The sequence below is a fragment of the Lepus europaeus genome, chromosome 4 (assembly GCF_033115175.1).
Source record: "Lepus europaeus isolate LE1 chromosome 4, mLepTim1.pri, whole genome shotgun sequence".
In the NCBI taxonomy this organism is placed as follows: domain Eukaryota; kingdom Metazoa; phylum Chordata; class Mammalia; order Lagomorpha; family Leporidae; genus Lepus; species Lepus europaeus.
Genome location: NC_084830.1, coordinates 3,538,845 through 3,551,543, shown reverse-complemented (window position 1 = coordinate 3,551,543; position 12,699 = coordinate 3,538,845). Strand labels below are relative to the sequence as shown.

The window sequence follows — 12,699 nt, the reverse complement described above, 5'->3', positions numbered from 1 at the left end:
AGGAAGCCCCAGGTAGTCCCTGGGGAGACTGAGGCACAGTGTGCTGGGGAGCCGAGAACCTAGTCTTTTGTTCAAGAGGGGTAAAGAGGTAGGCCGAGCTGGAGCCAGGGAGGAAGGGTGGGCTCTGGACCTGGGTGGAGTGTTGTCACCTAGGCCTAACTCCCAGGGGGTAGGCATTTGGGGAAGAAGATGGCAGCCAAGGGCTTCATAAGGGTCACCGTGGTGACAGCGTGGAGGCTGGGGTCCCAGGGGACTCAGGTGGAGAAATCTACCTCTGTGATTGGAGCCTACAGCTCTATCAGCTCCCAGTCTAACACCAGCCTCTCTCCTTGGCAGGGCGGGGGCTTTTCCTTCTCCAGGGGGCAGTGCTAAACCAGGTTGAGCCTCGGGAAGCCACTCAACAGGATTAGCGCCCTGGGACCAGGAGAGGCATGGGAGGGGCAGCAGGCAGGGCTGGGTGGGGAAGCTGCCAACAATGGTCTGCTGGCTTGGGCAAAAGCAGCTGCGACCCACGGGGCTCGTGGCACAGGCCTGATGCTCGTCTTCCCTGGCTGCCTCCTCTGAGCTGGGTAGGGGAGGGAGTATGCCACACACACCCCTTCCCATCCTTGGGGTTGCATAGATGCTGAGCTCCAAGTCCGCCATTCACAGACAAGAAAGCCAAGGCTTAGCGAAGTGCCTGGGTTTGGCCTCTGGGATGGGCTAGGAGCCAGATGCGAGCCTGTGGGACCCCACATTCTGCCTGTTCCCTGCTCCTCCACACGGGTTCCCAAGCAAGGCCTCAAAGGAGCCTCAGAAACCCTGCCCAGGAGGCAGGCAGCATCACGACCCAGGCATCCCACAGGAAGACCGAGGAGCTCCCTCATCTGGCCAGAGCACTGGCTGAAAAGCTGGCAGGGGGGAGATCGGGCTGGAACATCTTAGAGATGTCCCCACTGAAGCCATGGAGGCACCGATCCTTACTGAGCTAACCTGGGCACTGCACCTGCTCACCACCACGTGCCCCATGCCAGCACAGGGACACAACTCTACCAAATGCAAGAAGAGGGGTAAAAGGTCACCGAGTGAATAGCTCAGTGGATGGCTGAGTGAATGAGCAGGTTAGTGGAGAACCAATAGTACGCAGAAGAGGGCGTGAATGAACAAGTGAGGGGGCGAACGCATCGGATGCAGAGATCGGTGGGTGGGTGACTCAGCAGGTGCATAAAGGATTCTATGAGCACTGGGAGACGGGAAGCATGGACAACAGGCACGTGGAGGGCTGAGTGATGCGATGACAGTGAGAGGAAAGAGATGGCAAGTCCACGGAGGGAAACGTATGGAAGGAGATGGCAAGTCCATGGAGGGAAATGTATGGAAGGAGATTGAGAGTCCATGGAGGGAAATGTATGGAAGGAGATGGCAAGTCCACGGAGGGAAATGTATGGAAGGAGATGTGAGCAACCAGTGAAGGCCCGGGGAACAGAATGGCAGGCGCGTGGGGGTCCTCGTCACCCAGTTGTAGACTGCAGTCAAGAAGGAGCAGCTGTGACAGAGACAGAATGAAAGACAAGCATGTGGAGGCCTGAGCGATAGGCAGGGTGAGTGAATGGCAGGTGCACGGAGGACCCACGGATGGAGGGGTAGATAGAGGCACTTCTGAACAGCTACGAGGAGGGCTATGTGTGTCACATCTGACAGAGCACGTATGAAAGTTGTGTGGGAGAACCAATACAAGGGCAGAAGGGGAGATGGGTGGCTGGTGCACAGAGGACCAAGCGAACAGTGACAGCTGGGGCAGTGTACGATAAGTGTGTGCAGGACCCAAGGATACAACTGTGGATGGGGGGAGATGAGCAGGTGTGGAGAGGCAGCTGGGGAAGGTACAGCAGGTGCATGAGGACCAGGTGCTAGTGGAGAATGAATGACAAGTATATGGAGGACCCAGTAATAAACTATCACACAGGAGAAATAGGAACAAGTGATGACGTCAAGTGATACAGTTGACATTGAGGGAACGTATGAACAGATGGGCTAGGACCCAGTAATGGCAGGAAGGGAAACGAGCGACAGGTACTTGTTGGACTCAATGACACGATGTATGCAGAGGCCATGGATGAAGAGGTGCCTGGAAAAATTGTGACATGCACTTACGGATGAAGCACCGAGGGAGAGGTGCACGGAGAGACCAAGCAGCCCACCACAGTGGTGGGCGGGGAGGTGGACAGCAGGTGCACTGAGTAGTGTACCCGGAAGGGATCCGTGGCAGCTGAGGTAGGAGCAGGGGTGTGTGCAGGTGCATGGGGAACCCAGGGACACAACTGTGGTGGGGGAATGAACAGCAGCCGCATGTCAGGACTGAGCTACATGACGGTAGATGGAAGAATGAGTGACAGGTTCATGGAGGACCAAGGGAAGCAACAGCAGACAGAGAGCTGTCAACATGTGTGCGAAAGATCAGACGACACACAGCTGATGGGAGAATGAATGACAGGGGCACGTATGAGCAAGTGTGTAGAGGATGGCATGCACAGTACCGGAAGGGGCATGTATGATGAGGTGCATGCAGAACTGGGTGAGATCAGCTGCGAGTGGGGAAAGGCATGAGGAATGCGTGAAACAATGTGCGTTGAAGGATGAATGAGCGGAGGTGGGGGAGCTGAGTGATAGTGACGGATGGGCGAACAAATGCACAAGCCTGTTGAGAGATGAGCGGTAAGGCTATTACAAAGCGGATGGGGTATTACAAACAGGTGGGGGGGGGACCAAGCGACACAGTGGCAAACGAGAGGATGAAGGCCAGGTGCGCATCACTATTTGGCGGAGAAATGTATGAACAGGTGTGGGGGGGGGGACCAAGTGACGCAACGAGGAATGGCCGAATGAATGACAGGGGTGCGGAGAACTGAATGATACACCTGTGTAGGGGGAAATGACTGACAGGTGCACAGAGGGCTGACAGACACGGTGGTAGGTAAGGGCAGGCAGGAACGAGGACCAGGCTCTACAACCGTGGACGGGGGAGTGAATGAACAGCTGTATGGAAAACTGAGTGACACAGTAGTGGTTGGCAGAGATACTGAGTAATGAGTACTGAGTGATGGGATACCCATGAACAGATGTGGGGGCATTAAGTACAGATGTGTCGAGGATGGGCACTGGATGAGCAGGTGTGTGGAGGACAGGGTGATGCAGTGATGAGTGGGGGACTTGTGAGCAGGTATGGACTGGACCAAGGGATAAAATGGTGGCCAGAGAGATTCACGAACAGGTATGTGGAGACCAAGTGAATAATTTTGGAAGAGGGGATGTCTGAAGGAGGAGTGAGTGATGGAACTGCGGAGGAGGCAATGATGGGAGATGCACGGATGACCCGGTAACACAATGAAGGATGGGGGAGTGAGTAACAAGTGCACAGAGGACCAAGGACCATGGTGGCAGAAAGTTGCATGGACAAACAGATGCCTGTAGAATCAAGTGTCCCATGGATAGGGGCAGAGGTGGCCAGGAGCGTGGCGGACAGCACGATGCTGGCAGAGAGGTACACGTGTGAACAAACGCATGGAGATGGAGGGTGCAGGGTTGGATGGGACCAAGTGATGCTGTGCGAGGGGACACGAATGCCCAGTGGTGCGGAGGAATGAGTGGTGGGTGGGGAGTATGAGCGGGTTGTGCAGCACAAAGTGTGTGAAGTCAGGCAGGCACAGGTATGAACAGGTGCATGGGAAGGGGTAAACTGATGGATCGGGGAATGAATGAATGGGTGTGTGGTAGACTGAGTTACAACGGTAAATGGGGTATGTGTGAACAGGATGTGGGGGACTGAATGGCATAGTAGTGGGTGGGGAAACAGATGAATATCTGCATGGAAGACAAGTGATCCAATGGCAGGTAGCTGCATACAGGGACACGTGGAGGACCGAGGGCAGCATGTCGGAAAGCGGTATGTCTGAACACATGTGCGATGATCCAGCAATACGGTCATGAAGGGGGAAAGGAATGGAGGCTGGAGTAATGAGGTTTTCATGGGAGGATGCATGACAGGTGTGTGAGGACGGAGTGACAGTGCTGCGTGAGGAACCCAAGGAGCAGGTGCATGGACAGGGTGGCGTGATGGCAATGGGAGGATGGATGTCAGGGTGTGGGGGCAGACAGGTATGCCGTGGAAGGAGGGCTGAGTGTGCAGGGTGAAGCACAGGCGTGTGTCCATGGGCCTCAGGAGACCCGAGGGTCCAGCTGAGGGAGTGTAATTGAACGAGCAGGTGTGTGGAGAACCGAGTGACACAGTGATCAATGAGGAAACGTACAAGCTGGTGGACTGAAGACAGAGTGACACAATGGCAGAGATGGAGCTGTTGATGTGGGAACTATGAAAAGTGGGAGGGGACCCAATCATACAACCGCACTACAGCAGGCACCTGCATAGATGAACAAGTGATTGGAAAACAAGTAACGTATTTGTAGGTGAAAAAAAATGGGTAGCATGGTGTGTGGAGCCCTGAGTGACACAGTGGGCAATGGGGGGATGTATGTACAAGTGTGTCATGTGCCACCCACTACAGAGAAAGATGGGCAGTAGGAACAGGCTTGTGAATGGGGGGCATATGTGAACACACATGTATAGGGCCACCGGCTACAGTGGAAGATGGGGAAATGAATGAACAGGTGTATCAAGCATGAGGAGGGGAAATGTAGGACTAGATGTGTGGAGTAACCAGTAGCACAATGTATAGACAGGAGCGTGGATGGGCACGTGTGAACAGGAGCGTGGATGGGCACATGTGGACAGGGGTATGGATGGGACACGTGTGGACAGGGGTGTGGGTGGGCACATGTGGACAGGGGCGTGGGTGGGACACGTGTGGACAGGAGCGTGGATGGTCATGTGTGGACAGGGGTGTGGGTGGGCACGTATGGACAGGGGTGTGGGTGGGCACGTATGGACAGGGGTGTGGATGGGACACGTGTGAACAGGAGCATGGATGGGCACGTGTGGACAGGGGTGTGGGTGGGCACGTGTGGACAGGGGCGTGGATGGGCACATATGGACAGGGGTGTGGGTGGGCAAGTGTGGACAAGGGCGTGGGTGGGCATGTATGGACAGGGGTGTGGGTGGGCACGTATGGACAGGGGCGTGGGTGGGCTTGCATGGACGGGGCATGAGTGGGCACATATGAGCAGCTACATGGAGGACTCACAGTGATAGATAGGGGGACTGTATGCACAAGTGTGTGGGTGACCAATTGATACAAGAGTCGATGGGAACATGTATGAAGAACTGGTTGCACAAGGCCAGACAGGGACAAGTAGGAATAGGTGTGTTGAAGAGTCATGTGATACAATTCTGCATGGGATGGGGAAGGAGTGAACAAGTACATGGGCAGACCATGTGACACAGCTCTGAAGGGAGATGAGTGACAGGGCCTGGAGGACCAAGAGATGCAACAGTGGGTAGGTCCATGTAAGAGCAGGTTTGTGGAAGGTCGAGTGACTGTACTGTGCTGAAGGAACGAATGGGCAGTTGTTTGGAGGACTGAGAGATGGCGGTAGATGGGAGAATATATCAACAGGTCCATGGAAGGTCAAGGTCAGACTGGGGGAGGGGAATAAGGGAACAGGTGTGTGGAGGACTCGGGTACAGTGGTGGATGTAAGCGAGTGACCAGGTGAGGTGTGTGGCCGACAGAATAGTGCGTGGCAGATGGTGGTATGCATGGAGTGTGCAGATTGCGTGTACAGTGGTTCATGGGAGCAGGTATGAACAGGTGTGTGGATGTGCCAGGTCTAACCAGGTGCGTGTGAGACCAGATGAGACAATGGATGATGGGAGAATGAACAGGTGTACAGACTGGGTGCACAGGAGCACATACAAACAGGTGTGTGGATGTACCAGGTCTAACCAGGTGCATGTGAGACCAGATGATTCACTGGACGATGGGAGAATGAACAGGTGTACAGACTGGGTGCACAGGAGCACATACAAACAGGTGTGTGGATGTACCAGGTCTAACCAGGTGCATGTGAGACCAGATGATTCACTGGACGATGGGAGAATGAACAGGTGTACAGACTGGGTGCACAGGAGCACGTACGAACAGGTGTGTGGATGTACCAGGTCTAAACAGGTGCGTGTGAGACCAGATGATTCACTGGATGATGGGAGAATGAACAGGTGTACAGACTGGGTGCATAGGAGCAGGTATGAACAGGTGTGTGGATGCACCAGGTCTGAACAGGTGCGTGCGAGACCAGATGAGACAATGGACGATGGGAGAATGAAAGAACTTGTGTAGAGACTGGGTGCACAGGAGCACGTATGAGCAGGTGTGTGGAGGGCCAAGTGAGTACCTGGGGGCTGGACAGATGGAGGCCCGAATAAGCAGGTGCGTGGATGCAGAGCTGTACGCCGGGGTCTGGCTTGCCCTCTGCTTCTGCCCTTACCTCACTGAACTTAGCTGGGAAAGACAGCCCAGGATGAGCTGCAATGGCCAATGGGCGTCTGGAGCCCACCCCACTGCCACCCCTGCCTCAGAGCGCCAGGCTGGGTATCTCCATCTCACCAGGGAGCCATGCCTCTGTTACATCACCCAGAACCAGAGGGAGCCCCACTCCTCCGCCTCCCCCATGGCTGCTGTAAGCAGGCCACAGGTCCAGGAAGGCCCAGAGACAAGTCCAGGTCCAAGAGGAACCAGGGGAGGAGGAGGAGCTGCCCACATGCCTGCTCTGCATGGCCAGGGGCAGAGTGAACAACAACGCCCTCTTCCTTGGTCTGCCCATGGGCCGCTGGCTAGGCGGGTCCTTTGCCAGGGTCTGACGGAGTGAAGTTCAATGCAGAAACGGAAAGGTGCATGGAACACACGGCAGGCCCTGCCCTGACCCAGCTCCACGGCTGGAGCCCGTGGGGAGGAGCTCCTCATTGCGTCATGGAGAGCAAGACCCTCCACGCTGGGGCACGCTGCCTTCCCGGCCTCCGTGAAGTGGGGCAGCACTCCACCCCAGCGGCGAGGACAGCACAGGTGGGTGTGGTCTCTCTGGCACCAGTGTGCAGTGCCATCGGCGCTGCTTCGATTCTGCAACCAATGCCTAATCTGTGCCAGACCCTGCAGCTACAGGGAGAAAAGACGCCGTTCTGGTCTGGGGCAGAATGAAATGGGATCAGCCCGGCTGGGATCTCGCGAGGCAGGGGCAGGGGCACTGCTGGAGGGCGGGGGGACTGCTAGGAGGCAGGGGCAGTGTAGAGGAAGGCTGGGGGAACACCCTGGAGAAGGAGGCCCCACGAGAAGCACAAGACCAGCGAGGTACACATCGCCTGTGTGCTAAGGCAGGTGGCACGGGCTTAGCCGTCCCTGCACCCCCCCAGGGCTGCAGCCAACTGTTTGGGTTTCCAGCTCCCTCTGCCTCAAGGCCAGGCCTTATCTTGTCATCTAGACTGTCCCCAGAACCTTGGCAGCAGGTTGCATAGGCAAGGCAGGGCCAGGCTCTCGACAGGTGTGTGAGCCCACACCCAAGCGTGCCCAGAAAAAAAAATTATAATAAAAGGAAGATGCCGCCCATTTCATGAAAACCCTGGAAGGCTGCGTTGAGGAACAAGACTCGGGAGGAACAAGAAGGCCTCTGGGCTCCAGCAGGTGCAGGATAGAGAACAAGGTGAGTAGAGGAGTCTCAGAGCTCCTGCTCTGGGTGTGCCCCCGCCCCGGCCAGCAGACCCTCGTCCTAAGTCAGCCACCTCAGTCCCGTCAGCAACTGCTCCAGCTCCAGATGAGCCCCACGCCCCGGGGAGTACTGTCCTTCACGGCTATCTACACCTCCCCCCCGCCCCTGCAACTGCAAAGGAGACCCTCCGGTCCCCGCCTCCCCACCTCCCTGCAAAGCGGCTCGCCAGCATCTCCCGCACTCTGCAGTTGAGATCCGGCGCCTTCTGTTTTCCCAATCCTGAGGGCTGCAGCAACTTAGATCACAGATGTTAGATGGGAAAGAGAAGTGTCACAGACAGTCCCGCTGTATCACGGCCAGCAGCCAATGGTGGGACAGGATTTCAGCCTGAAGCGCCCACTACCGGGAGGCTACAAGTTTGCACCAGGGACCCCTGGCATCCAGGCCTTGGCCCAGAACAGACACGCCCAGAGGAAGCACCTAGGCCCCATCCAACGCGCTGGCCTCGAGCCTGTCCATCAGGCCGCCGATGTGGGTGGTGGGCCGTCCTGCTGACCCAACAGCCACGCTGGGTACAGAAATTAAACAATGCAACTCCTTGGAAAAGCTACAAGTGGTGCAGACATCAAAGCAAGCAACTGGGGAGGAATGGAAACTAGAACAAACTGTCTAACCAAACCTGCCCCTTGCGAGCCCAGCTGGAAGCGTGCTCTCTCCCGGATATTGGGACAGCTGCTGCCCAGTGCTCCCCAGAGAGCATCCCTCCCAAGCCTTCCATGAAGATGCGGCCACAGGCGCACAGCCGACTGGCAATGATGTACGTTTTCAAACTCCCTTTCACAGAGGGCGCGGCGGCCGGCCTCCGAGGAAGCCCGTTCATTAGCGCACGCCCAGCACCCGGGCACCAGCCCCAACCTCCAAGGTGGAGCGCGCCCGCTGGAGCAGTGGAGTTTATAGGAAAAGTCAGGACGCAGGTGTACTGCAGATTGACCTCGCACGTTAACACGCCTGTCCAACAGGAGAGAGCGCCCGGGGGGGCGTGGCTTCGGGCCGCTTCCCACTCTAGACCTGGGAGCACCTTAATTTGCATTTATATTAAAAAAGAAGAAAACAAACAGAATTAACCAGAAAGGTGCTTTGTTTCCTGTAAATGTGAGCTCTTCTGCTGAACAGCTTCTCCAGACAGAGAGCCTGAGGCCCAGGTCGCCGGCGCCTGGCGTCCACCCGGCCAGCTCATTGTGCCCCATCCCTTCTACAGGTGGGGAAGCTGAAGCCAGCAGTCAGGAGATGACCTGCTCGCAGCCTCGCAGGATTCCACGCCGGGTCCGCGCGCGCCAAGGGCGGTAACTTTCCACTACTGGGCAGAGTCTTCGTGTGCGTGCACACTTGTGCAAGGGCCTGTGTGTGTCATCATTCCAACCTTCCTTCGCATAAAAGCAGTTGACAGCCCAGTGAAGGCAGTGGAAAGGCATCCTGAGACCCTGGGGTCCTGCCCTGCCCTCCGCGTCCAGCGCCCCTCCCAGCCATCTTTCGGGGTTTTGGCCGTTGGAAGCACACATCCAGACGACTCACTGGGAACCCAGCATGGACACACACCTCGACAAGAACGTCAGGACCAACTTTTTGTTTTGGAACGCTTCCGGATGTGCCTTTAGCTCGGCCCCTTCCTCAATGGTGCAGTCTACTTGTTGGAACGGGCGAAACGTTTTGTGTGCTCATCTTACCCTTGGGAGCCAGCACATCAGCCAGTTCACCTGCCCTTAGTAAGGAGCAGAGAAGGCACCAACCCTGAAGGGCTGGGGGCCCTGTCCCCTGCCCTGATGATCGGGGCAGGAGTTCAAGTGCACAGGCATATTTCTTGCTCTCTGGTTTTGGGGTGTGCAGGCACCTGTCCCCAGAACCAATGCCATGCACAAAGCAATGGCAGCGCCCAACAGGACGTCTCAGAGCCGGAACACTGTGTGGGCAGGAAGGACAATTCTGCGTGTCGGGTGCTGGGCAGAGGGTGTGGGGCCATGAGGGAGTGGAGCCGGTTGTGTAGACAACAGGAGGACGATTTTCTTCCCTAAACATAAAAAACCCGCACCAATGAATTAACATAGAAAACAAGATGACTCTCTCTTTCTCTCAAAAAAAAAAAAGAGTCTTTTCAACCAAGGAGAGACAGGCCGTCCTATGCTACTGCTTCCTGTTGCATATGGCACTGAAAAACGCTGTTTTTTTTTTTTTTCTTTTTCTTGCTTTTTTTTTTTTAATCACATAGCTTCCACACAAAGCAAAAACACCAAGAGGGAGACAAGAGGGGTGAGTCCAAGGGGGGCTGCGAAGGGCACAGAGGCAGAGGGGCCCCAAGGGGGCTTTGAGGTTGGAGGGGATGGCCCGAAGGTGGCAGCTGCCCTGCTGGGAAGGTGGTGAGCCAGGGACACCGCCCTGTTGCCTGCCAGCCGGGCACTGGGATGCGGGCACCTGCTCTGGTTCCCACGGGTCTCAGAGTGGGATGGCAGCGAGGTCTCCCCAGGAGGCCCCAGGGGCCCACCACAGCCTTTCCTCTTCAGCCAGCACCCTGGAGCCAGGGACCCACAGGCAACCACAGGGTCCCAACTGCACCCTCTCTCCAGAGCCATTAAACTTGATCGGTTTCTGGACAAGGTCCAGCCTTGCCTTACTGTCGTGGCCTCCAAGATGGGCAGCTACCACCCACCCGGCCAGCCCCTGCCCTGGATCCTGGAGCAGCGACCCACCCACCTCCGCTGCCGTTCCCACCCCAAGCACTGGTGCGCAAACTCCCTCCTCGCCAGGGGCTTCACACCTGTGTGAGCTCCACAACTGGTGCTTAAGGGGCCGGGGTGGGGGCAGGAGGCAGAGCTAAAACCTGGGCACAGAGAAAGCTGTGGGGGGGAGGCAAAGAGGCAGAGCCCAGCCACCCCAGGCACAGTCCCTCGGCCACCTGAATCCGTCTCTCTGTGAACCGGTGCCAGGCCAGCCCTCCCCAACTCCCGGAGAGGTGGGAAGTGCGAGGCTTGGAAGCCCGCGCGACGACGCGCAGCCCGCGCCGGGGCGGTGGGTGGGTGGGTGTCGGCTCCGGGATTATTCTTAGCGCTCCGCTCTTTTCGCAAAAGTGGCGCCTCCGCCCTCCCCGCTCCAGCACGCTCGCTCCGGGCTCGCGCGCCCGGCCCAGACACCAGAGCCGCGGAGCGCACACCGGGCCGGGTCCCCAGGGGCGAGAAGTGGCGGCGCAGGGCGAGCGGGGGCGGGGGGCTCCCCCTAGGGAGTCGGGGCGCTGGGGGAGGGCCCTCGGCGCCCCGCACCCAGCCCTGCGCCTCGCGGTTGCCTTACCTATGGTGGTGATGACGGTGATGGCAAAGTAGAAGGAGCCGGCGAATTTCCACTGGACGCCGGCGCGGTGCGGCTCCGACTGCAGGATCACCAGCTCCAGCTGCCGGTAATCTTCGTTACTGATGTTGTACTTCCCCTTGATCCGGATCTCCTCCGCCTTGAGTTTCTCCTCCTCGCGCATCTCGTGGTCGGACTCCAGGGCGTCGAAGACCGCGGCGCCCACCAGCAGGTAGGTGAAGGTGCACGCGATCAGCGACAGCGTCCGCACGTTCTGCCGCTTCATGGCTGCGAGCAGGGAGCCGGCGCGGGGGGCATGTCCCGCGGGCTCACCGCCGCTCTCGCCCCACTGCAGCGCCCGCCGCCCTCCGCCGCCGCCGCCGCCAAGTTGCAAGCGGCGACCGCAACAGCAGTAGCAGCAGCAGCCCGGAGGCGGGGGGCGGGGAGGCTGGCGGGGGCCCCGCTGCCAGTGATGGCGGGGCAGGGGCTCTGTGGCAACCACCGATTGGCACAGGACGTTGTTGGAGCGCCGGGGCCAGGCGTTCCGGAATCTGGACACCCTGCGCCAGAGCCGGCCGAGGTAGCCGGTCCCACTGCGCAGGGCCATGCAAAGTGGCCCCACTGAGCACCGCGCGGGCTACGCTGCCCTCCGCACCCCGCCCCCCTGCACCCACCGGAAAGGCAGGGGCGGGAGCGAGAGCTGGCGAGAGAGGCGGGAGTCGGGGGGATGGGGTGCGGCGGGAGAGCCGGGCCGGCTCCCGCGCGCTGGCACCCAGCTAGGAGCCCGCAGGTGCGCGCACGCCCCCTGGGACCTCCTTCGCTTTCACCCCTTCTCGCTCCCCCTCTGTTGAGGGTTAGAAAAGTTTGCTGAGTGTCCGCGGCTCGCGGGTCCCCGGAAAGCGGGTAGGGGGGTGCCCCAGCAGGTGCAGCGGGCAGGGCAACCGCACGCCCCTAGGTCCGAGCGCCCCGAGCCCACCTAGGCGCGCGGGAACGCAGGAGGGTCGCCGCCGAGCGCTGGCTGGTTGGCGAAGTTTGCTCCGCTCAGTCTCCGAGGCGCGGGAGCGGGGCGCGGCCCCAAGACGGCAAAGCCCGCGGCGGAGCGGCTTCGGGTGCGGCGGAGGAACCGCGCGCGGCGGCGGCGGTCGACCAGCCGGCTTCTCCGGGGGTGGCAGTCGCGGTGGCGACGGCGGCGGCCGGAGTGGTCCCGCGGTCCCGGCGGAGCTGCAGGGTGGGCGCGGGCGCAGGAGCCGCGAGTGGGTCAAGGCCCTTCGGCGTCCGGGCGTCCAAGCAGGCGGCTGCTGCGCTGGTCTGCCCGGGGCGCAGTGTGCGTGCGCGCCGGAGGGAGCCGGAGTATGTATCTGTGTGTGCGTGTGCGTGTGTGTGCGCTTCACAGCCCCGCTCCGGCGGGAGGGCCGCGGGGGGCGGGGGCCGGGAGACGCCGAGGCCGGGCCTCCCTCCCTCCCTCCATCCTCCCTCCCTCCCTCCTGCAGCCTCCAGGGCGCGCCACCGCCCGCCTGGTCCCCCGCCAGCTGGAGAGGCGGCCGTGGCAGCTCCCACTGCAGGCCGAGCGCGGCGCAGGGCGCACGCGGAGGGAGCCCGGGAGAGGCGGCCGGAGCCGCCTGGGAGCGGGTGGGGGAGGGCCGAGCCCTGGGCGCCGCCGGAGTGGGGCTGGGGAGGAGCCGCCAGCCGGTTTCGGCGGGGGATGGGAGGATAAATGAGACCGGTTAGGTCTTTC

General features: G+C 59.5%; 1 protein-coding gene across 1 annotated transcript in view; it reads right to left on the bottom strand.

Annotated features, from left to right (window-relative positions):
• Positions 1 to 11,250, bottom strand: part of KCNK9 (potassium two pore domain channel subfamily K member 9) — a 44,722-nt gene extending 33,472 nt beyond the window's left edge. The window contains exon 1 of the mRNA XM_062189439.1: positions 10,968 to 11,250. Within this exon, the coding sequence (XP_062045423.1) occupies positions 10,968 to 11,250 (283 nt within the window). The remainder of the gene's footprint in view (positions 1 to 10,967) is intronic.
• Between the last annotated feature and the right edge of the window lie 1,449 nt (positions 11,251 to 12,699).